The 27137-nt window shown below is 61.3% G+C and overlaps 3 protein-coding genes across 4 annotated transcripts; 1 reads left to right on the top strand and 2 right to left on the bottom strand.

The window, feature by feature from the left end:
• The first annotated feature begins 341 nt into the window (after positions 1 to 341).
• On the top strand, positions 342 to 10623 carry LIN37 (lin-37 DREAM MuvB core complex component). Of its 2 annotated transcripts, none has more exons than XM_067542889.1 (10): positions 342 to 430; positions 1813 to 1867; positions 5468 to 5543; positions 5846 to 5896; positions 6307 to 6336; positions 7195 to 7280; positions 7541 to 7707; positions 8098 to 8244; positions 8733 to 8806; positions 8951 to 10623. In XM_067542889.1, the coding sequence occupies exons 2-10, from the start codon at positions 1834 to 1836 to the stop codon at positions 9030 to 9032; spliced, it is 747 nt and encodes a 248-aa protein (XP_067398990.1). In that variant the 5' UTR covers positions 342 to 430; positions 1813 to 1833; the 3' UTR covers positions 9033 to 10623. The 2 variants fall into 2 exon arrangements, with proteins under 2 accessions (XP_067398990.1, XP_067398989.1); XM_067542888.1 differs by lacking the exon at positions 342 to 430 and adding an exon at positions 439 to 506.
• A 2236-nt stretch (positions 10624 to 12859) lies between these two features.
• Positions 12860 to 14901, bottom strand: HSPB6 (heat shock protein family B (small) member 6). Its single transcript, XM_067542974.1, has 3 exons — positions 14662 to 14901; positions 13189 to 13311; positions 12860 to 13057 (listed from the first exon to the last, which is right to left on the bottom strand). The coding sequence occupies exons 1-3, from the start codon at positions 14857 to 14859 to the stop codon at positions 12860 to 12862; spliced, it is 519 nt and encodes a 172-aa protein (XP_067399075.1). The 5' UTR covers positions 14860 to 14901.
• Positions 14902 to 24620: 9719 nt separating this feature from the next.
• PSENEN (presenilin enhancer, gamma-secretase subunit) lies at positions 24621 to 26180 on the bottom strand. The gene is made up of 4 exons (XM_067542975.1): positions 26051 to 26180; positions 25861 to 25948; positions 25500 to 25604; positions 24621 to 24970 (listed from the first exon to the last, which is right to left on the bottom strand). Exons 2-4 carry the CDS (start codon positions 25919 to 25921, stop codon positions 24831 to 24833), a joined length of 306 nt encoding a protein of 101 aa, XP_067399076.1. The 5' UTR covers positions 25922 to 25948; positions 26051 to 26180; the 3' UTR covers positions 24621 to 24830.
• Between the last annotated feature and the right edge of the window lie 957 nt (positions 26181 to 27137).

Here is a 27137-nt window from a genome sequence, read left to right on the forward strand (position 1 = left end):
AGACTACAACTCCCATGGAGCAGCGCGCCACCCGCCACTCAAATGGCCGCCGGGAGCGTCGGCGCGTCCTATGACTACATATCCCATGAGCCATGGATGACGTCGCACTGTGACTACAACTCCCGTGGCGCTCCGCGTCCAGTTCGACCCGTTCAAAATGGCCGCCGGGCGCGCTTGCGCTACCCTTCCCAGGAGGCAAAGCGCCGGTCGGCGGACACACGACGCAGACTACAACACCCAGCGTGCCTTGCCAGAGAGGCCGGGCCGGCGACTGGAAGCTTGGGCGCTCGTTGGCTGAGAGGCAGTGATTGGCGGTCAGGTTCACCAATGGGAGGGCTGCAAGGGGCTGGGCCTAGGGGCGGCCGGCGTTGGGTGGGGCTGGGGCTGTTCCGAGGACTAGGAGCTGGTTTCAGCCCGGCGGGGGAGGGAGGTAAGAGGGGGGATGTGAGGAACGTGCCGTGGGAGGTGTCTGTCGAGGGGGAGGAAGAGGGGTGTGCGGGATGAAGGTGGGGGTTGTCTGTGGAATGGGGGCGGGGAATGTGGGGCGGTGTCTGGGATGTGGGGTGGGGTAGAAGGTGAGGGGGGTGGGTTGTGTGGGGGAGCTTAGAGGAGTGGGGTGGGGGTGTCAGGTCTGGGGGACGTGGGGTTGGAAGCGAGGGTGGGGGTGTCTGGGGCATGGGGAATGTGTGGGGCGGAGAGATGTGGGGCGGAGAGATGTGGGGAGGAGCTGGTTGAGGTGAGGTGAGGGGTGGTGGGGATGTGGGGTGGGGTTGGGAGTGAGGGTGGAGATGTGTGGGGAAGTGGGAACGGAGGGGTGGGGGTGTCTGGGCTCTGTGGTTGCAGGGTGGGGTGCAGATATCTGGGGGGTGGTGGGCCGGGTCTGCATGAGGCTGTGGGGTGGGGCTGAGGGGAGTGCATGGTACCAGGCTCTGGCCTGGTCTGCGTAGGTCCGGGGAGGGGGCGGTTTGTGGATGGTGCGTGCGTGGTACCAGGGCTGTTTGCATTGTATGGGGGTGCGCGCCCCGTCGGCGGCATTAGATTGGCTGGGGAGGGAGGCTGTGTGCAGGCCAAGGAATGGCAGGGCCGCTAGCCTCCTCTCGCTGCCCCCAGCGCACCCGGGAGCTGTGTTTGACGTTCAAAATCCGACTGCTTCCCAGCAGAATCCTGGGCCTTACTGTCCTCCAGCTGGCATTTGGGTTTGTCGGAGCAGACGGGTCTGGACATCGACCCGCGCAGTGACGCATGGCACTGTCCTCCGCTGCAAGCTAGGCCGGTTCTGGTGTTGCTGCTGTGTTTGGTAGAAGAATGGCTTGTGGTTCCCTGTCCCTGAGGAAATGAGTCCAGAACAAAAAAAGATACTGCAGGGAGAAAAAGGGCCCTGAAATCTTGGACTGTGCCCATCCATGTCCATTTGCCTGGCTGCTAACGTGAGGATTGTGCAGTGTCCTGAGGTGGAAAAATACCCACAAAATGCTGCTCCATTTTCCCTGCTGCTAGCGCGTTTCCTCTTAAGTCTGTGTCCCCATCAGCTGAAGCTGAGCATGGCTGGAGAACCTGGCTTGCCATGTTATGCACTCAGGCCATTCAGCCCATCCTGTCAGCCAGCTAAGCTACAAAGAGCAGGGAAATGACCAGGGTTTGACCAACTACAAGAAAAACAGTCCAAATAAAACCTCTGTACCATGTTGTATTGGGCAGTTGGTCCAGTCATCGCTGCTGTTTTGCATTCCTGTAGCTTTTACCATATCCCGTCTTGCTCTCCATGCCTATGTCCCCATAGCTCACTCTCTGATTTCCTGTCTCTCTTTGTAGGGTTCCCGGCTCCAGGTCACCATGCTGCCCACAAAGGTGGAAATCGAGAAGCAGGGTAGGTTCTAACACCTCTGTGGATCCACTTGATAAGCCTGGGTGGTACTGGATGGCAAAGCAGGTGCCCCCAGCCAGCTAGCCTGCGAGTCCAGCTGCCCCCTGGCCAGGCAATGAAAGACGCTCCCACTCCACTCTGGCCAGTGGCTGATCTGTTCTAAGGAGGCCACAGAACCTATGCTCCATAGGCCAGGATTACCATGGGGGCTGAGACATGTAAGTGGGGGTTGGCGGATAGGTGCCGGTCCCTGCCTGGACTCTACCCACTCTGGGCATGTTTTGATCCCCAGAATACTTTGGGTGAGAGAGAAAAGGGGAGGGTCCCAGCCACTCGCCATCCAGGATCTTCCGGGCACAGATCCAGGCCCATTCAAAGGGGAAAGTTCTGTGACGGTCCGGTCTGAGTTCGGGGTGCAATCCAGCTCAGTGAGGGATTTCCCCACAAGCAAGCTGACCCCAATGTGCTCCCAGTCCTGAATTTTCCCCAGGTTTTTCTGTGCCATGTCCAGCCCTCTCCTGGCCAGTCCAGAGAGATAATATGGTTCCTTTGCTCTTTTAATGACACACACACACATCACATCTTATTAACTTCACTGAGGTAAATACACCCACCATTTTAACAAAGCACTGAGTTGGTTTGTAGTAAGAATAAAATCAATTTATAAACAATTGGATACAGGCTAAGCCATGCTAAGTACAAACAATCAAGTAAGAAAGGAGTATGGGCAAAACACAAGTGAAAACATGCCTCTAAAACCATCTAGCAAGATACAGCCATTGTTCAAGGTGGTCTCTCTCCCCAGTCATTCTTCCCAGCCATGGCTGACTCTCCCTCAGTCAGGATTGTCACAAAAGCACAGGATGCTGGCTTCCCTGGTTGTTTTAGATGAAAGATCTTTACCTAAGCAGGTTTCTCACTTGTATTCAGTTCGAGACTTCAACCTTGCAAGATTTTTGGTCTCTTGTGTCTAGTGACAGGTGCTGAAGATGTCTTCTGTCCTTGCCTTATAACTTCAGTGAATTTGTTTCAAGTGGCAGGATGACCTCAGGCTGCTCATCCCTTCCTGTGGGCTTCCCACCCCCTGATTTCTCTGTAAGCAAGGTGTGACTAGCTCCATTTAATCCAGGGGTGGGGAACCTCCGGCCCACGGGCCGCATCCGGCCCGCGAAAGAATTTGATCCGGCCCGCGGGCGGGCGGGAAGTGCGCGCCGCCGAAACCCTGCCTCCGAAACCCTGCCGCCGTTTGCCCATTTTCGGTGGCGGGGGGAGTCCGGAGGCGGTTATTGCCCCACGGAACCCTGCTGACACTGCAAAACCGCGCCGCCGAAAAGGCGGAAACGGCGGCGGCATTTCGGCGGCGGGCACCGCCCCACACGTAACTGTGCCGCCGCCGAATCCCCCCATGCCGCCGAATCCCCGCTCGCCGCCAGGGCCACCATCAGGCCCTTGGCAACAAAAAGGTTCCCCACCCCTGATTTAATCTCTGAGAGGTAGATAGGTAGCTGCTTTCCCTCCTGGCTGGGAGGGAACTGTTTCTCCCTTTGGATACAGGCTTAAAACAGAATATCACTAAGTGTCCATATTTCCTCCTATAGTGTTAATACAACATCGCCTCATGATATTAATCACCAAGTGTGTCGGAAAAGACCTCACTCTCTGTGCATCTGGGTTCAGCGACATTGTAGCTGCGATCCCAGCCGTATGTAAAAAGCCAAAGTTAGGTGGTCACAGGCATGTCAAGGGGGCTTTGACACGGGACAGAAAATCTCGGCTAAGAAGCCTGTTCTGGCTAGCCCAGACTTTGACAAAATGTTTGAGGTGCGCACGGATATCGCATGCTGGGTTAGGGGCTGTACCGATGAAATAGGGACAGTAACAAGAACCCCTTCCCCCGTCGCTTTCTGAAGCAAGAATCTGTCATCCCCTGAACAGAATTATTCTGTCATGGAAAGAGAATGCTGTGCTGGAGCGTGGGCAGTGCAACTGCTCCGGCCTGATCTCTTTAACAAGACATTCAGGGTCCTAACCGGTCACTCTGCATTTGCATGATGGCGCCAGTCCCAAAATGCTATGATGGAACATGATGCTCCAGGAACATGATATGGAAATTGTACATATAAAGGGAAAAGAGATCCTGGTGGCTGATGCTCTGTCCAGGAAAGAGACCTCCGGGTCAGCCAGTGGGTAACTCTCCGAAGCATTGTAAGGGGGTGTGGGGCTGACCCGAAGCAGTCCTGGATTCACACCCTGCACACTATTGTAACAATCTTTGTACAAAATATGTCTTGTGAGGTGCCAATGGAAAGCTCATGACTCACTGGTTATTAATAGCCTTGTGTAATGTAACTGCAGGCAACTGGTGCAAAATTCTGGACGGAAACTAATTGGCAAGTGTTTGCCAGCCAGGAAGGAGGTACCCCACTCTAGCAGGAAGTGTGATTCTCCCACGGAGGAGTTGCTACCGAAGCACTCTGAAAGATGATGAGATGTTTACAGGTCGTCTTAACAGGCCCACCGCGCTAACAAGGGGTGGAGGCGAAGTGGGGAGAAGATTGCCAGTCACATGTCTAATGTTCATTCGAAGTAAATGATTTACGTCTTAGCAGACAACCCGGGCAGAGGGGCCCGCAGGGCAGCAGCTGGCTGCTTCCTTCCTGACAGACCCCACAGTGCCCACCTCAGAGCTGGAAATAGACTTTTGTCATTGACGTTTCCGAGGGGCGAAGAGACCCCAGGTGATCTAGCTGTCACCTAAGACAAAGGGTCTAGCCCTCTTTGACTTTGGGGGATCAATCCGAACCCTGGGGCTTGGTCAGCCAGCTTGATGGGAAGGCTTTTACCTTCCACCATGTCTCGCTTGTTAAGTTTTGGCCACTAGACAGTGTGTTCTCTTCATTTCTCTTATAACCCTTCCTGACACCTGAACTCATTGAAACTCTCTTTGGAATTACACGAACCTGGTTTATTTTTAATCACGACCTGTCCAGTGCTGGGTTTGAACTCAGCCCTTGGGGAACTCCAGTTAAAGTAACCAGCTCTTGGATATTGACTCTGTAAAGGAGTAACGGACCTGAACATAGCTTGATTGTCTCAGGATGGGGCTGGACCGCTCAGAACAGACATCCCAGGCAGACAGCTACAGTAGCAAGGTGGGAGACACTCAGAGTTACGGGGTGACACAACTCTGCCCAGGTCTGGATTGCACCCCACGACGTGACAGGTTTTGTCACCTCCTGTCCCAAAGCAATGGTTAGAGCTCCTGAGTTCTGTCCCCAGCTCTGGGAGGGGAATGGGATCTAGTGGTTATGGCAGCAGGTGGGAAGAGCCCCAAGACACAAGCTGCTGACCTGTTTGCTTCGGCCGGCTGTAGTTTGTGTGTTTAGCTGTTCTCCAGCCTCCCCACCCCAGAGGTGGCTGCATCCCAGAACCAGGTGAGCTGTTCCTGTGCGTGGAGTCCTTTGGGATGTGCAGAGCCAGGGGGTGGGCGGGCTGTGGTGCAGCTAGCCACGTGGGAAAGTGCAGGTTCCTCTCCTGCCATCGCACCCAGAGATCTGGGTGTCTGGCGGGACGTGTCTGAGTTACTCCCTCTTCCCACCGCAGATCTGGAGACCACCAATGCCCGGAGCCGCCTTGACGCTGTTCTGCAGTGTCTGCTGGAGAAAAGCGATGTGGACCGGTGGGTGGAAACGCACGTGGACTGGTGGGGAGTGAGTGTGGGCTGGGAGCTGGGTTTAGAACAGAGCTGGGGGTGAGGGGGCTATGGGACCTTTCCCCTATGGGGGGCACTGGCTCCCATCCAGTCCCAGGGTGGGGGACTGGCTGGCTCAGTGGGGCAGGGAATGGCACATGAGGCCTTTTCCCTCTGGGCTGGCTGGCTCAGAGGGGGGAATGGACTCAGGAGCTGGTCCCCCAGGGTAGCATGCTATGGGGGACGGGACCAGGGATTGGCTCTGATTTGGACTGATGTGCTCCTTGCAGGGAACAGATGGACGAGGATGCTGGGAAGACGTCTAGTGACCCACTCAGCAAGTAAGGAGCCTCTGGGGGAGGGGAGGTGGGCAGGCGGGGGAGCTCTCTCCTGTGGCCCCCTGGGAGACTGAGTCAGAGCTGGGACAGGGCCCATAACATTCCAGCACTGAGCTCCAGGGTGGCAGGATTGTCCCCTTCACTCATCCCCCTGTTACTCCAGCCCTCCTTCCCCAGCAGGGTTCAGCTCCCAGCCCTTGGTTCTCCCCCACACACTCAGCTGGGCAGATTTCACCCCGTTGACCCCCTCCACCTGCCGGGCCATGCTCCTCAGACCTCCATTCCCTCCCGGGTCGGGCTGTGGGCAGGATCAGAGCAGGGGGCGCCGTGTCTAGCAACTGAAGCCTGCTGCCCCTGGGAAGAATGGGGGGTCTTGCATCCTGGGCCTCACCTCCCCTCTTTTGTCTTTTCAGGGACTCCTCTCCCTCCGCGGCTGGGAAGAGGTGGGTACCTCCAGGGGCACAGTGTCTCTGTGCGCCATAGGGCCGCCAGGCCCGGGCACCCCCGACAGGAGATTGACATGCATTCTGGACCCCCCGCCTGCTCCCTGGCTCCCAGTGGGGAGTGGTTAGAGTGGGGGGCCAGAAGCCAGGACTCCTGTGTTCTATCCCTTTTCAGCCCCGTGCCCTTATGCACGTCCCTTCGCAGTCAGCACCTCGGTTCTGTCTGGGGAGCGGAGGTGGTGCCCCCTGCTCTTTGAAGAGCGTTATGAGGCTGAAGTTGTTTGCTGTTAAAGGACTTCAAGCAGTGGTCCCCAAACTGTTTGTCACACCCACCGCTTGCCCCTGTCTGCACCTCCTTGTGGCTTGGGCCTCGGCTAGGAGCGGGGCCACATCTGAGGGCAAGGCCGGAGCAGAGCTGTGGGCAGAGCGGGGCTGGGTGACACTCACTCCCCATGGGGGCTGGTCCAAGTCCTGTTATGTCCCTCTGAATATACATCTGGCCCTCCCTCCCCGGGCGGCGTAGCTCCACAGTTTGGGGACCTCTGGTTTAGAGTGTGTCAGCCAATAGTCTGTGTGGCTGTTCCCCAGCTGCCCCGCCCCGGAGCTGGCTGCATCTCTGCACTGGGTGAGCCGTCCCCATGTATGGAGCCCTTTGGGACATCTGGCAGGGTGATGCTGGGATGGGGATATCTGTGCGGGGAGGGGCTGGCTCCTCTCCCATGGTCACGCCCAAGGCTCCATGTGTCTGGTGCCCCATCCTGCCCCACGGCAGGGAGTCTCTTCTACAGCTGGGCCTCAGTCCCTGGAGGTGTCAGGGCTTGGCTGTCCCCCATGGATCTGTCCTCTCCTCCACGGCAGGCCCTCAGCACGGTTCTCACATCACCGGCGCAAGAAGAGGAAGGAGACAGATGAAGGATTGACTGAGGGCGGCCAGCAGAGACAGAGTGAGTGCGGTGGGGTACAGGGCATTTCCCCTCTAGGGGGCGCCAGCTCGGATCCTGGCTGCGGGGACTGGCTGGCTCAGGGTTAGGGAAGGGGACCTGGGGCCCCTCTCCCCGGGGGCCAGCGGATTCTGGGCGTGGGGCTGGCTGGCTTGATGGGATGGGGAATGGGACTCGGCCTTTCCTGCCATGGGGCACTGGCTTAGATCCTGGGTGGGGTTGGCTGGGCGGGTTCCCACCTGATGGTTCTGCCGCCCCCCTAGACACTTATATCATCAAGCTGTTTGACCGGAGCGTGGACCTGGCGCAGTTTGCGGAGAGCACGCCGCTGTACCCCATCTGCCGGGCCTGGATGAGGAACAGCCCCGCCGTGCGCGAGAGGGAGCGCTCGCCCAGCCCCCCGTTGCCCGCTCTGCCTGAAGATGAGGAGGTGGGGGACACGTGGGGGGAGGGGCTGTGCGGGGTCCTGTCTCCCCCTCCCCTTGGCATGACCCGTTCTGTGCTCCTAGGGGGCCGAGGGGCAGGGATGGGGTAGGGGTGTGTGGGGTCCTGTACCCCCGCCTTAGTGTGACCCGCTCTGTGCTCCCAGGGGGCCGAGGGGGAGAGGCTGTGGGGTCCTGTCCCCCTGTCTTGGTGTGACCCGCCCCCGTGCTCCGAGGGGAATGAGGGGCAGGGATGGGGTAGGGGCCATGTGGGGTCCTGTCCCCCTGCCTTGGTGTGACCTGCTGTGTGCTCCCAGGGAGCTGAGGGGCAGGGATGGGGTAGGGGCCGTGTGGGGTCCTGTCCCCCTGCCTTGGTGTGACCCACTCTGTGCTCCCAGGGGGCCGAGGGACTGAACGGAAAGAGCCAGGACGTGTACAAGCTGCCCCCGCCGTGCGCCGGCCCGGAGAGCGTGGGTGGAGAGTCCGTGAGCGCCAGGATACCCTCCCCGCTGCCGCCCGAGGAGGGGGCATCGCCCCCTGACACGGTGAGGGAGGGGTCCTGGGCGGCCGTGTCCACCCCAGCTGGGCTTTGGCCTCTTCCCTCACCCGCCTGCAGGGGGCACTGCAGCGTGCACCTCCCCCATCTGCCCCCATGCACTGCTCTGCTCTCATGGCCTGGGCTGCTCCACCCCTCGGGATCCCCCCGACACTGCTCCCCACCCCCGCAGGCACCTGCTGAGCAGCACTGAGCCTCCCTGCCCTGCTCCCCCTGGGCTCCCGCCCCCGATGCTCTTTTCCTCCCCACTTCCCCTGGGGCCCTGCCCAGCCGCCCATCTCTTCCCACACACTGCTCCCACCCCATGGCACTGCCCGTCCCCCTGGGGTCCTACCCTCGACTCTCCCCCGCCCCTGGCGGCCCCCCACTCTGCGTGGAGTCCCCCTGCCTCTGTCGCTTCTCACCCCTTCCTGCTCCCCCCAGGTGTCCCCCCAGCTTCCCACCCCCTGACATTCTCTCTCTCCCCCCCCCATGCAGCCCCCCGACCCGGCGCCCTCGATGTCGTCTCTCATCTATAAGAACATGGAGCGCTGGAAGAAGATCCGCCAGCGGTGGGTGTGCCGGAGGGGATGGGGATGGGGGGGGGGGTTGTCACATTTTGTCAGGGGGGGCAGTGAGGCCATGGGGTGGGAACCGGGGATGGGGGGGTTTGTTCTCACCCCTGCCCCCATCCGTGCTCTCTGCTGCCCCCGCAGGTGGAAGGAGGCGTCACACCGGAACCAGCTGCGCTATGCAGAGAGCATGAAGATCCTCAAGGAGATGTACGAGCGGCAGTGACAGGCCACGCCCCCTGCCACGCCCCCTGTCTCGGCTGGGGGGGGGCACAGCCCCAGGCTCTGGTCCCTGGGCTCAGGGGTGAATAACCAGCAGGTGGGGGGGCCCCACATGTCCTTTCACACTGGCTGCTGTCCCCTGGCTGGGCTCTGGGCGGGGCGGGGCTGCCCCCTAGCATAGGCAGCGGTTAGTGCATGTAAGGGGATCCTGCCCCCCATTCCACCCCCCATCCTGCCCCTCCCAGTCGCCCCTGTACCAATGCAGCCAATAAATGGAGTCCCTGGCGCCCAGCTCGCCTGTGTCATGGGGGGACATGACACCTCAGGGCGGGGCAGAGAACAGCCCCCTTCGTGGGGGGGGGAATTCAGGGCTGGGGGCAGTGCAGTGAGCAGGGCCGTCCCTAGAGGGGTGTGGGGCCCGGGCCAAAGCACCCTGGGCCCCCGCCCGGCTCCACTGGCGCATCCTCGCTCTCTGGTATGCGGGGGCCAGGCCTGCATTGGGGCCCCCCCGCCCGCAGGGCAGGAAGGGTCCCCGGCTCCCACAAGACGGTGCCAACCCCCAGCTGCTCTGGGGAAGGAGGTGTCCGTACCTGCGGGGGGGACGGGGGACATGCTGTTTACCTCCCCTCCACCCGCAGTTACCCGCCATGCAGCACCAGGCTCTCCCGCTCCATCCCCACAGCCCAGCCCCTCCGCAGGCTGGCGCCCAGGGGCCCGGTCCCCTCGGTACACGACTGCCCGGCTCCTGCCAGGTTTTTGCTCCCAGCTGGGAGGCAGGCTGAAGCCACCCGAAGTCGCCCCGATCCACCCTACCCTAGGGCCGGCCCTGGCAGTGAGGGAGGGGAGAGGGGAGCAGGGGGTGGCTGAGAACTGGGGTCCTGCCTCTCACCCCTGTGTGTAGAGGGGCTCAGGTGGGGCCAGAGCCCTGTAAACCCAACTGGGGGCTGCCCCCTAAAGGGTTTATTCCCTTGATGGTCCCGTCTCCCACAAACAGAGGGGCACCTTCCCGTGATGTCATGCTGCTGCTGGGTTCCCATTGGCTGGCTCTGGCAATCATCCTCATGCGACCACGGGGAGGGAGTCCTGCAGGATGTGGCTCTGGAACCGCTGGGGCGAATCCAGGCAGGACTCCAGTGGACGTGGTTTACGTCCAGGGCCCCTGCTCTGCAGTGAGCTCTCTGCAGGGAGTCCCCCTGGGAGGGATGCCTGGGGAGCTCTGATGCTCCCAAGGGGGCCCTGCCCCCCACTTTCAATCGGAAGCAATTCACAGCCGGCGGGGAGGTGGCAGGGTTTATTAGCTCTCAGGGACACAGCGCAGAACAGCACCTTGTTAGCAGAGGAATCAGAAAGTTACAGCAGCGACTGTCTGGGGAAGTTCCAGAGCCCTGGCCTTGGCCTCTGCTCCTGGGGATCCCCACAGGGTCGCGTGTGGCCCTTTCCCCCCATCAGCCTTAGACATGTCCCTGACCCCTTCCCAGTCTTCAAGCTCTTTCCCGGGCAAGGGGATCACTTCTTGTACCTGTTGCCTAGGCTCCATATTTATTAGAGCCTCTTTCAGGGCGCAGAGGGTTCGTCCACAGGCCCCTGGCCCTTGTCTGTGTATGAGCAGCTGGAGGAAGGCCCACCTGCCCTCTAGTGGTCTCTGCAATGATTACATGCCCTAGTCCCATCACTGAAATACATGAGTAACACAGAGGGGAAACTGAGGCACATGCACTGTATCCCAAGACAGCTTTAAGACTATCCCCACTTTGTCACATCTCTCCCCCCGCGAGACTGAACCCAGCAGGCTCACTGCAGCTGGTGACCTGTTTCCGTGACAAAGCACCAGCTATAACGCACTCCCTATAATGTGGACCCCATCCACAGCGTAATCGTGGGGGATCAGACTTCATCTCATGAGCCCGGTGCCATCTCATGAGCCCCTTTCATGTGGTGTAGCCATGTCAGCGGCGAGTGGTCCTTGTACAGTGAAGCGCCAACCAAACAGGTATGGCTGCAGTTTCTTAAGTCCCCCACAGGGCCAGGCACTCCCTCTCTGACAGCCTCGCTGTGTCCCCGGGCAGCTGCTTCTTGCTCAGATACGTGATGGGGTGTGTCTCCCCCTTAGCATCACTTTGCATCAGCACTGTGCCCAACTCTGTGGCTGAGGCGTCTGTGAACACTGTAAAGGGCTTGTCAAAATCTGGATTTACCGGAACCGGCACCTGTATTCGAGCCTCTTCCAGCGCACAGAGGCCTTTCTGGCACGGCTCAGTCCAGACCACCTTGTGTGGCTTCCCCTTCCTGCATAACTCAGTGATAGGGGCAGCTCTGGCGCCGAAGTGAGGCACAAACCTTCAGTAGTACCTGCCAGCCCGATAAAGGCCTGGACCTGTTCATCAGGCTGGGGCACAGGCCTGGCCCTGATCACCTTCACCTTGGCCGGCTCTGCCCTTAGGCTGCTGCTCCCACCTTGTGGGCCGGGTATGAGAGTTCAGCCATCTCCACCTTACATTTCTCAGTCCTGCCCCCTATAGGCGACCCAGCACCTGGGACACGGGGTCCTCCCAGGTCTGGCTAAAGATGCAGCTATTGTCAATGTAGGCCGGGGCAAAGCCCTGCATTCCCCTCAGTAACTGGCCCACCAGGCGCTGGAAAGTGGCAGGTGCCCCCTTGAGGCCGAAAGGCAGGACCATGCCGGTGTGAGGGGTGGAGCTTTGCAGTGAGCGCCCCTGGTGGCTGGGCGGGAGAGTGCTGGCCAGCTGGCCTGTGTCAGTGGGGGACAGAGTCCCAGGAGCGCTAGTGAGGGCGTGCAGCATGTGGGACCATGGGGGGGGTGTCTGATCTCTTCCCCATGCCTGGGGGGGGGGGGGGGGGAACATGAGGGGAGACAAAGAGGGAGGGTGATTCTGAACATGGGCACATGTGTACCCCCGCACAGTGCCCCCCTCCTCAGATACACTTATAGGTACACCAGCAACACCCTGCCTGCCACACAGCCCCAGGCAACTGTTACGTTGTGAGGTGCAATCCCAAACAGGCACAGGCCAGCCACCCCACACAGCCCTAGACAACAGGTGCACTGACACACAACCCCAAACAGATGCAACCTGCTGCCGTGCACAGCCCCAGGCAACCAGCATTCCCAGCCCCAGACAATAGGCACACCCCAAACAGGCACACCCCAACACAGTCCCGGACAACAGGCGCGTTCTGCCTGTCCCCCCGCCACCTGCCCCCACCATCACACAACCCCAAACGTTCACTCCAGCCCCCGTGCACAGCTCCCACCCTGCACCCCTCTGCCCACTCCACCCCCACCAACCCCTGCCCTCCTCCCAGGCAGCACCCCAGGCTGAAATACCACCCTGCCCCCTAAATGGCCCCCAAAAATAATCAGAGGGAGGTGCTGGTCCAGCGGGCGAGTGGCGTTTATTGGCCGAGCTCCCAGCTTCATACAGAGCAGGAGCCTGAATCGAACCAGCAACAGCCGTAGAAAATAAAAGACACCGCAAAGCAGCTGTGGGGGGTCAGGAGCAAACCCTAGATCTCTGCTCCCTGGGACACCCCAGATCTCTACTCCCCTAGGCCTGGAAGGAGGATCCCCTGCATCTGTGCTCCCCCAGGGCACCCCATATCTTTGCTCTCCCAAGCCAGGAAGGGGGATCCCCTGCATCTCTGCTCCTCCTGGGACACTCCCAGATCTCTGCTCCCCCAGGCCTGGAAGGGGGGACCCCCTGCAATTCTGCTGTCCCAAAGGGCTGGGGGAGGGTGATGCACCATGGGACATGGGGGGGTGTCCCTGGCTCCAGCAGGGGGTGGGGGTAGAGGCGGATCCTTGCCCTCCCCCTATTTCCCAGTGACAGCAGGGCTCGATTGGCGGGCGATGGGGACGGAGCGTTCCTGGGCCTTGCCCTCAGCCTTGGTGGGCGCCGTGATGGAGAGGATGCCGTCGGGCGAGAGGGCCGAGGTGATGGTCGCGGGGTCCACGCCCCGGGGGATCCCGTAGCGCCGGTGGAACTCGCGGGAGATGTAGCCGTGCTCGTCCTGGGGGCGAGAGAGAGAGGTCAGTGGGGGGCAGAGCAAGAGGGATGTTGGGGGGCCCAGGAGAGGAGAGGCAGTGGGGGAAGGGTAGTGGGGGGGCTGGAGGAGATGCCCCAGGATCGGGGGGGCCGTACCGGGCGCTCCTCGTGCTTGGCGTGCACCTCCACGTAGTCGCCCACCACCTTAACGCTCAGCTCCTCGGGCGAGAAATGCTTCACGTCCAGCAGCACTGAGAATCGGTCCTTGTCCAGCGACACCTGCCGGAGCAGAGCAGAGGGTGAGGGCACTGCTGGGGGGAAGCTCACAGCGCCGGGGGCTGGGACAGGCAGAGTCGGGGGTGGGGGCAGGGGAAGCTCAGTGTCGGGGGCTTGGCACTGCGGGGGGAAGCTCACAGCGCTGGAGACTGGGACCGGGCACCCGTGGGGGGAAGCTCGCAGCACCAAGGGCCGGGCACTGCTGTGGGGAAGTTTGCAGCGCTGGGGTCCCACCCCTCCCGTTGAGTGCTGCCTCTGCCAAGCCCTGAGGATGCTGGTGTGAGGGGCACAGAGCCTGACGGAGGGTGGAATAAGGGGGTGCAGATGGGGGGGCCTAGGGTAGGGGGCTCTGGCCAGACCGCCACCCTCCTCATGGCAGGCAGCCTGGCCAGCTGGCAGCAGGCACCACATGGCCCAGGAATGTTACCATAATAGGGCAGCCGTCACTTCCCTCGCCACCCCCTCCCCTGCTCGCCGGTGCCCAGAGGGGTGGGGGGCACCTGCACCCCGATACGCCTGTGTGCAGCAGCCCCCCACTCTCAGCATGGCTCGAGCACTGACTGAGGATCTCTGGTGTTTGGGGGATGGGGACAGCAGAGCAGAGTTTGGGGGTGCAGAGAGGGTGCTGGCCGTGCATGGATTTGGGGGTGCAGGGAAGCTAGTGCATGGCTCTCGGGTGCAGTGAGCGCAGGAAACACCTGGATTTAGGGGTCTGGAGGATGGGGGGTGCAGGGAGGGACAGAAGGGGTGTGGATTATGGAGTGCAGCATGGCTAAGGGGACATGTCCAGAACTGGGGTTCAGGGTGGGGAGCTACGCATGAAATTAGGGGTGCTGAGAGTGTGAGGGACATTTCTGTATTGGGGGGGGCCAGCAGTGGGTGGGGCCTGGATGTGGCTGGGCAGGTAGGTTGGAGGCCAGGCCGAATCTTGGGGGAGAGGACAGTAAGGGTGGGGCAGGGCTGTGTGGGGGCAGGGATTTGAGGGGCCGAGGGGGGCAGGGAACTGGGCATGCAGGGAGGATGAGGCATGGATTTTGGGGTGCCACAAAGGTGGTGCAGGGATTCGGGGGCAGCAAGGGTGCTGCAGGGATTTGGGGGTACAGGGGCTGGGGGTAGCAAGAACGATGAAGCATGCAGGGGCTGGCAGAGCGAAGGGGTGCACGGTGCAAGGATTTGGGGGTGCAGAGGGTGATGCAGGGGCTTGGGTGGGGACTGGGATGGGAGCCGCGAGGCTGTTGCAGGATTTTTGGGGTGCAGCGATGGTGATGCAGGGATTGGGGGGCGCAGGGATGGGGAGCAGCGAGGGTGAAGCAGAGATTAGGAGCAGCAAAGGGACTCCAGCCCCTGACCCACCTCGGAGATGCCGGTGTCGGGCAGGGTCACGCTGGGGGGCCGGCCGAAGGCCCCAAGGCCCGTGGGGTAGGCGGCCGCCAGGTCGCTCTCCAGCAGCCCCTCGCCGAAGCGCTGGTCAAAGAGGCGGTTGGCAAGTAAGGGGCCGAAGCCGGGGCCCAGGGGCCGGCGCAGCCAGGGGTGCTGGATGGTGACATCCATGGCAGCCGGGTTGGGGTGTCCGTCTGCACCCGCCCCGCGTCTGGGGCTTTATATCCCACGGGCGTGGAAGGCGCTAGAAGCCTGGGCGAGGAGGGACGGCCGGGCACTGGGCCAAGGGGAGGGCTGGGCTGTCAGCCAGGCCTGCGGGGCCGGGCGGGACCAGCACAGACGGACGGACCGACCCGCGCTGACACGGACGGACGGACGGGGTGGGAGACCCCCCCCCAGCCCTGGCAGCCGGAGATGGGCTGCACGGCTCAGGGTCTGGAGCAGGTCGCAGGCCTGGGTCGCATGGGGGAATCCAGGGGGCCCTCCTGGCCTGGGCAGTGGGGCAGCTGTGAGTACAGACAGACAGACACACAGAGCAGGGCTCAGCTGGGGGACAGACGGACAGACACATAGCCCCACACGTGCACACATCAAAACACATGGGGAGACCCAGAGGGATACACACAGGTTCAAACAGAGAAACCGAGACGCACAAACACAGGGCGTGTGTGTGTGTGTGTGTGGGGATTGGTGTGTGACTCTCACTGTCCCTCCACCAGTGTGTGCCTCCTTGTGTAGCTGGGGATGTAAGACTCGTGTGTGTGTGTGTGTGTGTGTGTGTCCCTGCCGCCCCCTGCTGGAGGGGCTGCTCTGTGCACACCCCCACCATGACAGCTCCCCTCGGGGGGGACCAGCTGCCAGACAGAACACTGACCCTACCCCTCTCCCCCAGTGTGACCCTCCCACCCCACCAGGACCTGGCTCCCATGGCTCTACCTCCCCCCCCCCCATGCCATACCCCACGGGACCCTGGCTCCCTGCCCCCTCCACCCAGCCCTGGGAGCACCCGCCCCACACGTCGTTGTGCCACGGCCCAGGAGCGGGGGCGCAGTTGCATGGGGCATCCTGGGGAGGGGCAGGGGAACGGCTGTGGGATACCGGACAGGGTTGGGAGGGACGGACAGACAGAGTGGTGGGGTGGGTGCCCCGGCAACCAGGAGACATGGGCCCATTTGTTTCCCATCCTCCCCTGTTCCCAGATGGGGAGCTGCACCCCAGACATGGAGCCAGGCTGGGCTGGGCATGCTCGGACAGGGAGCTGCCTGCCGGGCACAGACACGTGGGTGATTTGGGGACGGACCGGACCCACGGACACAGAACAAAGGAGCATCAGCCGGCAGGTTGTGCTGCCGGGGCCGTGTGCAGCCGGACGCTGCTGCGGAGAAGCCGTCAGCACCGGAGTCCTGCCCAGCTGGGCACTGCCCCGGGGAAGCTCGCAGCGCTGTGTCCTACCCATCTGGGCACCGCTGCAGGGAAGCTCGCAGCAGTGAGTCTGCCTTGGCTGGACACTGCTGGGGGGAAGCTCGCAGCAGTGAGTCTGCCTTGGCTGGACACTGCTGGGGGGAAGCTCGCAGCAGTGAGTCTGCCTTGGCTGGACACTGCTGGGGGGAAGCTCGCAGCAGCATCCCAAGCTGGCTTGAAGAAGCAAAAACACTGTGTGAAGTGGTTAGAGCCGGGAGGGGAGGGGGGTGTGGCTGGGAGCCAGGACGCCTGGGCTGTACCCCCGACTCTGGGAAGGGAGTAGGGTCTAGTGGTTAGAGCGGGGTGGGGGGTGTCCCTTTAAGGCTTTCTGTCCCAGGTACCACCCAGCGAGATTCGGTGCCCAAAGCCTGAGGCCAAATGCGCTCATGTTCCTATCTCAGGAATGAGTCCATGTGTCAGGCATCCGCCAAGGGACTGTGGCTAAAGTGCGCACCTGCTACGCATAGCGAGAGACGTGTGTGGGTGTGTGTGTGGGGGGGGGACTGACTGGTTCAGGGGGGCAGGGAATGGGGCACAGGGCCTTTCCCCTCTGGTTGGCCCTGGGCTGGTCTCTGCCCAGCTGGTGGGCTCTGTGTTACGAGCGTTGTGGGTCTGAGCCCGGCAGGCAAGTTGTGCGTTGATTGTGTTGTATTTGAGAGAGGCGAACACTTGCCCGGTGATGTGCGCAATGTTCTCCGCAGGCTCCCCTGGAGGGCACAGCCCAGCAACGGTGGACACAACACCCCGCGCCGGGGCGCACCGCCGCCGAATCCTGCACGCTGCCCAGCGCCCCCGGCATGGTGCCTGCTGGCAAAACGAAACACAGCTACACAGCCACAGCCGGACACGAGACACCGGCCCACCGGCTCGCAGCCCCGGACACGGCTAGAGACACCCCAAACATTGACCCAGCCACAGCCTGAGCCCCACAACAGCTGCAACCACACACACAGCCAGACACACGCAGCCGCAACCACACCCACAGCCACTAACACAATGAGAGAGACACACCGAGCAGCCACAGGCCGAGCCCCACAACAGCCGCAAACGTGCTCACAGCCAGACACGCACACACAAAACCCAGCCACACACACAAGTGACAAGAGAACTGAAAATGCCAACTCCTGTCCCAGCTGGAGAGCGGGACCCCCCAGCGCAGCCTCTGGCGCCCCCAGGCCTGGGCGGTTTTGCCTTCCCCCACCGCAGCCAGTCCCGCAGCAGAAGCAGCAATAACCAGCGAAGCTCTGCCCTGCCCATCCATCCTGCAGCCTCATTCTCCGGCCATGGGCACGGTGGGTGTCACCCAGAAGTCCTGGCTCCCAGGCGCGCCCCCCCCCCCGCTCTAACCACTAGACACCACTCCCTTCCCAGAGCTGGGGCTAGAACCCAGGTGTCCTGGTTTCCTCTTTCTAGCAGTACATTCTGGCAAAGAAAGGGTGTTTATCTCTCTAATGCAAAGCAGCTGAACTAACGCAGCTCAGACACGGGGCCATAAAAATTGACCTGCGGGCTGGGATGTTTCACTTACAAAATAAATGTTGTCATGTCAGTCTCATGGGGTTTAACGCCCCCGGAGCAAGGGCTCTCCTGACGCTCAGACACAGACACCTCTAGGGTGGAGCAGGCAGGAAACAGCTATATGGGGACTGCTTGCCTGGTGCTAAAATGCAGCCACCTCTGGGCCAGGGCAGCTGGGGAACAAACACACATAACACCACATGGGTATGGCTCACCTGGTGCTGAGATGGAGCCACCCCTCTGGTCCCGGGCAGCTGGGGAACAGCCGCACATAACGTCCTGTGGGGAGAGCTTGCCCAGCAGTGAGATGCAGCCACCTCCAGGCCAGGGCAACGGGGGACCAGCCACACATAACGCACAGGGAGACAGCATGTCTGGTGCTGAGACGCTGTCACCTGTAGGTGGAGCAGCTAGGGTCCAGCTGTGGGGCTGTGTAGGGCGGAGGTCTTTGGAGCAGGGAGCAGCGAGACAAGGCAGGATATTACACCGTTTTCTCACTTTGATGTGTCAGGGCCAAGCCATTGTCTCACCTGTTCTGAACGCAGGAGCTGGAGGGACCCTGTAATTAGCACCAGCCTGACGCCCGGGACCTGTCTGAGCAGCCGGGCCTGGAGAGCAGGCTGGGTCCTGCCGCCGTCTGCCCCAGAGACACCCCACCCCAACCCCCAACTGCCACATCCTCCTGGAGCCAGGGGATTGTCCTTTAGGTTAGGTACTAGCCCCAGCTCTAGGCAGGGAGTGGGGCCTAGGAGTTAGAGCAGGGGGCTGGGAACCAGGCCACCTGGGTTCTATCCTTGACTCTGGGAGGGGAGTAGGGTCTAGTGGTTAGAGCAGGGGGGCTGGGAGCCAGGACTCCTGGGTTCTGACTCTGGGAGGGGAGTAGGGTCTAGTGGTTAGAGCAGGGGGGCTGGGAGCCAGGACTCCTGGGTTCTATTGCCGCCCCACTGCTGAATGACCCTGCCGGGGGGGCCTGTTGCCCCGCTGTTCCTGAGTCCCCCGTTACAATACGGGACCTCCACAGCCCTGGGGGCTGTTCCTCCCTTCTGGACGGGGCTTTGGGGGGAGCAGTGGGTCACTTAACGCCTGTGACTCAGCGCCGGCTGCTGGTGATGTGAGCTCGGCTGCTGTCTGGCAGAGCAGCTGTGGCACGTGTACCCGGCCCACGCTGGGCATCGGCTGGGCCGGCCTGCAGCAGACGCAGGAAGCAGCGGGCAGTGGCAGTGGCTGGGTGTGGGGGGTCTTTGCCAGCTCCGGGGGCGGTGAAGGAAGGCTGAATCCCGAGCCCCTGTGGCTGGGTCCAAGCCGGTGGCTGGGAAGGGCGGGGGGAGGGGGGCGGGGGCACTGGGGAGGCCAATCCAAGGCTGGGCAGCCAGATAATTAACGCCCAAAATAGATGAGTGGAAATTGACGACTGCCACCGGCTCCATCATCCTGTGCGTGTGCGCGCCTGGGGGGGGGCGGGTCATGGGCATATGTGTGCACAGGGGAAGGGCGTGTGTGTGCTTTCATGGGCGCGTGTGTGCACTGTCAGGGAGTGTGTGCAGGCACAGGCGTGTGCGCATGGACACCTGTGTGTGTGTGTGTTGTCGGGGGGAGGTGCCATCGGGGGCATGGGTGTGGGAATGGTCACGTGTGCCGTGGCAGGGTGTGTGTGTGTTTGCTTGTGCATCTGTTTTGGGGGCACACACCTGGCCCGGGTATTTGCTTGTGAGTGCACCTGTGTGTCTGCGCCCCCCGCCCCCCAGGCTCCAGCTCTGACCCAGGCTGGGAGCTGGGGGCCCAGGCTGGCAGCCTGGGGATGCTACGCGAGGCTGGGCCTGGTTGGTGGATGGAGGGGAGACCCCCCAAAACCCCAGGCAGGGGAGCTATGGGGGAGGGGTGCTGGGGGGATCCACAGGGGTGGCAGTTCTGCAGGTGCAAGGGCTCATGGGAGCTGCTCTCCCACAGTAACCGTTCGCCCCCCCCCGCCAAATATGAAAAGCAGGTGGGAGCTGTTGTCCTCGTACCCACAATGCACCCTGGGAAATGTAGTACTTACCCTTGACCCTAAATTGTTCTCCCCCCCCCCCGTTGCAACCTCCCCACTCCTGTGACTGCTGGGGGTCGGGGCTCAGCCCCAGCCCTCCCCCCAGAGGCTGGGGGTCAGGGCTAGCATGGCTCTGACTTGGGCAAGTTCCTGGGTGGGGGAGGGGATGGCTGCCCTGAGCCGCATGGAGGTGGGGGGTGGACCCATGGGGTCCTGTCCCCCGGGCACACTCACCAGGCCCCCCACCACGGCTGCTCTCCTGGCTTGCGGCCCAGTGGGGGCAGGTGGACAAGGCAGCCCTTCTCAGCCTGCGTTGTGCCCGGCCGAATACGTCCCGGCTGTCCAGGCTCCCCCGCGCTCAACCCCAGCATGAATCCACCTGTCTGGAACGGGGGGGTGGGGGCCCGAGCTGCACCCGTCCAGCTGAGCTGGGAGCCGCTACTGGGCCAGCGGCGCGAACCCGTCCCCGTCCCACTCCACTGCCGAGCCCCTGTCAATCCCCACCGGCAGCCCCACATCCCTTTTCTGCCCCTGCCACGGGCAAGGTCACGCAGCGCTGATCCTGCTCTCTGTCGATGAGATACCGCCACCCCCCCGCCAGCCTCCCACGTAGCATCAGCAGGTTTCACCCACTCTTGCTGCGCCAAGCTCATTAACGAAGAGATTAAAGAAATCAGACACCAGCCGGAGCCAGGGGCACGACACCCCGCCCTGCTCGGAGTCAGGGCAACTCCCTGGCGGAAGGAGGCACCTGTTTGCCAGCCTGCCACGCTGCCCCGGGGGCGACTCAGCCTCTTTCCACCAACGGCTCGCGTGAGACCCTCCCCACCCCTTCGGAGCCAGCCGCTCCAGGGACGCTGGTTTGGGCAGTAGGAAAGCTCCCTAATCCCCTCACCTGCCCCGCGCTCCCTAATCCAGAGCGGTGGCTTCTCCTGGGACGGAGCCAGGCCCGGCAGAACGCCGTTTGGATTTGTCATCAGTTCCCGAGAAGAGCGACGTGGAGTTTTAAGCCTCTTCCTTCTCACGGGGCATAAAAGGATATTTTGACAGTGGGTGGAAATTGGGGGAGGATGGGGGGCGTCAGGACCTGTTGAGGTTCAAAAGGCTAAAGCCCTTTCAAGTGTTAAACACAAATTGTCCGCGCCCCACGTCCAAACAGACCCAGGAAAGGACCTGCAGTCCCCCTGGACGCAGCTCCCCAGCCGCCGTTTTCTGACTTTGCCTCTCTGTGCACGGCGCTGACAAGCGAGGCAGATCTCGCCGGGCAGGTTTGCGTGCGTCCTGCGCCATCAACGCTTACCGAGAAACCCCTGCTCCGTCTGTGCCTAGTCACAGAGGCCCCGTCTCGCTCCGGCCCCATTGCTCAGTCGGTCGTTATCCAACGGGGAACAGGAGAGAATCAGCCTGGAAGATTAGGGGTTCTCCCGGGAGGGGGAAGATGGGTTTTAAGCCCAGCTCCAAATCAGGCAGAGCAGTCACGTACGCACCCCCCAGCTCCTCTTTTCTGGGGGCTGGTGTTCTCTGCACATGGCTCAGGCCCACACGGCCAAGACAGTTCGGGAACAGCTGGTTTGTGAACCCCAGAGCTCGTCTCCTAGCACCTCAGCGGTATCAGAATTTGGGCATCGGGAATTTTGGGGATCACTGATCCTGCCTGCAGGACTTCGGTGCCTGGGTCCCTTTGTGGATCTCGCCATCAGGGGCTATTTGCTGAAGAAACCTGATGGCTGCCACATCTGGGAAAACCTGGGCTTTTATTCATCACCCTGCGCCTGCAAGCCATAGAAATGTGGGACTGGAAGGGACGGGGAGAGGGCAGCCAGTCCAGCCCCCGACACAGACACAAAGCCAAATAACCCTAGACCAGCTCTGACAGGAGTTTGTCCAACCTGGTCTTAAAACCCTCCAGGGACCGGATCCCACGACCTCCCTTGGACGCCTGGTCAGAGCTGAACTCCCCTGAGAGTGAGCAAGTATTTCCTAGTATCTAACCTCAATCTCCCTTGCTGGACACGGAGAACAACTGATCCCTGTCCTCTTTCTAACAGCCTGAAACATAGCCTCGCAGGGCTGGGTTTCTAAACCTCTGATCGCTTTTGTTGTTCTCCTCCGGACCCTCTGCAGTTTGTCCCCATCTTTCCTAAAGTGCGGCCCCCAGAACTGGACATTGTATTCCCGCCTCGGCCACACCGGTGCCGAGCAGAGCGGGACAACGACCTCCTGTCTCTTGCACACAAGACACCCTTTAACACGCTCCAGAACAGCATTAGCCATTTTCACAGCTGCACCTCACTGTCGACCCATTTTCAGTTTGTGATCACCTCGTCAGCCCCAGATCCTGTTCCACAGCCCCACCCCCTCACCACTCATCCCCTGGGTTGTAGCTGTGATTTTTCCTCCCTAGGCGAAGTACTTTGCACTTCTCTTTATTTATTTGCCAAGCTGCATGGAGGACATCGGAGTCGCCCCTAATGACGTCACTGAAGTATTTCTCTCTAATAATACGAGAGATCTCACTCCGCATAAATATCTGATGCTGCTAGGGGGGCCTAAAGCAGAGTCCTGATACTACCTCCGTAGGCCCTCTGTTGCAATTCTTCCCCAAGGCGATTTCTGCCCCACACCACTTCTGGTTTATCCATACTATCATTTCTGATTCCTCTGCAGCCTGCCCCATCAGTACCGTACAACAAGGCTTGGAAGGATTAGATTTTTATCGGTAAACGTGAGTTTCACTCTACACCCCCCGACGGAAAAATATTTCCACCCCTGACGATCAAAATTTACAGGCAGGCCAAGTAAGGAAAATGCTGCCAAAGTCTAGTGCCTTAGACAGTTGAATAAGACTGTTACAAACGGACGAGGCCCTCAATAGTCAAAAGAGGTACAATGGGTTCTCTAGGAGGTGGTGGAATCTCCGTCTTTAGAGGTTTTTAAGCTGCGGCTTGACAAAGCCCTGGCTAGGATGATTTAGTAGGGGTTGGTCCTGCTTTGAGCAGGGGGTTGGACTAGACACCTCCTGACATCCCTTCCAACCCTCATCTTCTATGATAAATAAAATGCTTAAATCCCCTAATTTCATGCAACTGTGAAAATGTAAATCAATAAAAATCTAAATTAAAAGCTTAAAAAGCAACTGATGTTCTCCATCAAAACTATTAAGTAAAAATAAAATCCTGCCAATCCTGTCAGGCTCCCCCCCCCAACTCTACCTTTATTTCCATTGTTTCTGAACAGTGCGTTCCCTTCAACATCCCTGTTCCCATCATGATTGCCAGGCCCCCCGATTTCTGCTGTCCCTAGAATCAGGCCTGGCCAAATCCAATTTTTATTTCCAATCGTTTTGACAGATAATGTTTATTTTTAAACATTTGAAAAGAATTTTATATCTTAAATTTTCAGTTGGATACAATTAGGGGGTTTAAGCCCTCCCCATTTTTACGGAGTTAAATTGTCACCGTTGCAGGAAATTGGAGGGAAGTCACACGACGGGGAGGGAGTCAGACCATCGTTTAATGACAGTGACAGCAAGATGCAAAAAGCTGAAGTTTTATACCTGCTAAAACCCCGCTGGGCAACATCCCATGGCAAAAGACCAAGTAAATCACCTGAAATCCAAGTCAAACCATTTCTCAAGCCCTGTTTTCCTTACGTTGCCAGGCTGTAAATGTCACTTGTCATGGATGGAGACATTTGGGCTGTGTGCAGAGAAACCCACATTTACCCATGATAATGTAACCCTTGCCCGTCCACCTGTGATACCCAGCGTCAGTCCCGCTCCCGAACTTCCAGTTCCTTTCTGGCACCCAGGCTGCAGCTTGGCATTCATGTGCGAATGTCTCCCTTGTTTCTCCCCGCCCACTCGTTTCCCGTCCATGCCCCTACCCTCACTCTCTCCTTGTTCTGTAGTTGGGCCCCTCCCCAGCTCCAGGCCCAGGGCTCCCAGGTGCCCTAAATAATCATCTTCCTCCTGCTTCTCAAAACCAGGTGCGGAGATGACAAGTGTCTGCCGCTTTCCTCTCCTAGTTTACAGCCCTGCTGATCACTCGTGCCAGCCTCGAGTCCAGGAAGCAGCATCCAGGTACGTGGGTGGAGCCCTGCCGGCGAACACAGGCCAGTTTTGTGAATGCCACTCCACGCTCAGATGGTCCAGGGCCTTCGGCACAGCGCCCGGCCTCCAGAGCGCTGCTGCTCGTCATTGTCCTCACAGCCGTGCCCTCCTTCTCAGCAAGGGGTGCTGTGCTGCGAGGGGCTTGGCAGGGGGTGGCCCGAGGAGGGGTGGAAGGTGCTGTACCCCCACATGGCCCCCGCCTGCGTTGCGCTGCTTTTCATGAGGCTTGATGGTGGAGGGACGATCCCTCATCATCACGGGCGAGGCCAAGGCTCCTTCCTGGCCCCTGCAGTTTAAATTGTATGGAAAGTGCTCGGCTCCCTTTGGAGCGTCGCTGTGCGGCTGCTCCCCCGGCTGCCCTGCCCTAGAGGTGGCTGCATCTCACCCCTGGGAGAGCCGTACCGGTGCGGCATTATGTGCGGCTGCTCCTTGGCCGCCCACCCCCCCAGAGGTGGCTGCATCCCAGCACCCCTACCCCCGCTCCAGAAAGGCCCAGCCGTGGCTCTGGTTCTCACCCAGGCGAAGCTGTGTCGCACCCAGTACAGCGGCCTTCGTGCTTCTTGGCTCTCCACCCCTGCAGTGAATCCACCCGTCCCCCAGGAAAGGTAGGAGCCGAGACCTGCGGGGTGGAGGTGCCCCGCTTTGTCACAATACCCTCCCCCCTCAGCCCTCGTAGGCAGCCTGAATCACTGCAGCGTCCTTGTCCGTCCCCAGCGCCCACCGCCTTTCTGGACCTAGATAGGTGCCAACTTCTCCCGCAGGAATTTACCCCCCAATCTCTGACCCCCGCCCCCGGCAGCCACAGAGACAGCGGGACAGGGTGAAAAGGGCCTCGGCTTTATTCATTCTCCGGGAGTGGAGGGCACAGCCCAGCTGGATCACGGGGCAAAACCAGGTACATGTAGGGCAGGCGCCCCGGCCAGCTGGCTGGGAACAGCAGCTTCGGCAGGAGGGGCAGGGACATGACCCCTGCTGGTCCCAGCTGGAGGGTGCCCCCTGGCTGCCCTCTGAGCACGACAAGCATCATCAGGGGATGCCCAGGGGGATGGTGAAGGACAGGTAGTCACCCAGCTCGCCCCACCGGGCCCGGTGCGTCTGGTAGATGGTGATCCACGTGGTCAGCACAACCACCCAGAACAGCAGCCCCAGAGCCGAGCGCTGGACATCTGAAAAGGACAGGGGGGCTCAGGGTGGTGCCCGTCATGCCCGGGCCTTGTCCTCTCCCTTCTTCTCCGGGCCTGCCCGCATGCCCCCGGCCACCCACCTCCCGGGGCCCTGCCCCCCAGCTCAGCTCCCAATACCCTCTCCCAGTTCCCTGTGCATTGCCTTCCATGCCCTAGGCCCTGCCCCCTAGCTGCACCCCCAATGTCCGCTCCTGCCCCCCACCAAGCTGCCACGCTTCAGGCCCCTCCCCAATGCCCCCATCTGCTCCCCCAAAGGGACTACCTGCCATGCCCCTGCCCCCTAGCACAGCCCCATGGGCTGCCCCCTCGGTCAGTTCCCAACCTACTGCACCAACCCCTGGCACCGCCCTCCATGCCCCAGGCCCTGCCCCCTTGCCCCACCCCCACTACCCCCTCCCTGCCTCTAGGCCACGCCCTGGGACCTGCCCCCTAGCACCCGCCCCAGAGCCATCCCCGGCGCCCCCTCTGCCCCATACCTAGCCCAGCCCCCCACGCAGCGCCCCCCACTCACAGCTCTTGATCTGCGGCTGCTCGGTGTAGGCAGGCGCCAGGAAGGCCTCGCGGCAGAACCACAGCACGTTGACCAGCCAGAGGAAGGGCAGGAGGGCGAAGCCGCCTGGGGCAGGGCAGCAAAGAGGGGTCCGGCTCGGGGGGTGGGGGGAGGGGAGTTGACCCCCCCCTCCCGCCCTACCCCAGGCCCCCCAGCCCCCTGACCCCCTTCCCTCTGCCCCCCCTCCCCAGGCACCCCGGTCCCCTGCCCCCCAGACCCCCTGCCGCTCTGCCCCCCCGCCTGCTGCGTCCCTCTGCCCCGCCCCCCAACAACCCTTCCACGTGGCCCCCCCGGCCCGGCCCGGCCCGGCCCCCCCGCTCACCCAGGTAGTATTTCCGGCACAGGTTGAGCTTCTCCTCGTTGGGGACCCGCTCCAGGTTCATCCCGGCGCCGCCCCGGCCCTACGGCAGCTGGGGGAGGAGCAAAGGGGGTCAGCCTGGGAACCCCGCGCGCCCCTCCCCCCACCGGGCCCAGGGGGGAGCCCCGGGTACCCCCGCCAGCCAAACACTCACCCGACTTCCCGTTCCCGAGCCCAGCTCAGCGCATGCGCCGGCCCCGCTGCACGCCGGGAGTTGTAGTCCCGGTGGGAATCGGCTCCGCGGGGCGGCCATTTTTTTTTGGCCTCCCCTCCCGCGGTGCATGCTGGGAGGTAGAGTCCTGCACAATACAATAGGGTGGGCGGCCACCAGGCCGCGGTGCATACCGGGAGCTGTAGTCCGCCTTTTAGGACACGAGGTCGGCGGCCATTTTGACGCAGTGCATGCTGGGAGCTGTAGTCCCTGTCAATGGGGGAGGGGATGTCGGGACTCCTTGGCCCCTACAAGTGCGAGGCTCAGGATGGGCCGGGTGTGGATCCCGGGTGGGGCTGGCTTTTGGCTAGTGGGGTGGGGACTACAACTCCCAGCATGCCCTGAGGTGAGGGTCAAGGCTGACAACACAAGAGGGGTTAGAGGTCAGCTCAGCTGGACCAAGCTGGGAGCCAGGACTCCTGGGTTCTCTCCCTGGCTGGGAGGTCTAGTGGTTAGAGCGGGGGCTGGGAGCCAGGACTGCTGGGTTCTCTCCCTGGCTGGGAGGTCTAGTGGTGAGAGTGGGGGCTGGGAGCCAGGACTCCTGGGCTCTGTCCTGCTTGGGCAGAGTTTGTAGGAGACAAAACCCTGGGCTCGCTCCCAGTTCAGATCCAAGGCCCAGGCTGGTTTTGGCCCCGGCTGCCCCACCCCAGTTGCCAATGTGGGGGCACAAGCCCACGGATCCGTAGCGCGGCCACAGCGCGACGGCTGCTGGCACGCCAAGCCTGAAGTTTCAAACCATTCTTTGGCACCCAGAGCGACGCCCGACGTCCGTCACCCTCCTCCCCTCCGGTTCGTTAGGTACTGATAGCCGTGACCAGAGGCGACACCCCCACTCCCCGCTGGAGCCTGTAATGTGTTTCTCTGCCTGCTGGCAACAGCAAAGCTCCTAACCTCATCATTTGACAGGGGCTTCCCTGGCTTGCCCTGATGGTGCTTCCTGTGTCTGTACCCAACCAGGGACATCCCACAAACGCAAGAACGGGATCTTTAGCGCACCAAGAAGGCCTCCCTTGCACTCCTGCCCGAAAAG

This window comes from Emydura macquarii, unplaced genomic scaffold (assembly GCF_026122565.2).
Source record: "Emydura macquarii macquarii isolate MOO-44397 ecotype Brisbane River unplaced genomic scaffold, CSIRO-AGI_Emac_v2 contig_746, whole genome shotgun sequence".
NCBI lineage: Eukaryota > Metazoa > Chordata > Testudines > Chelidae > Emydura > Emydura macquarii.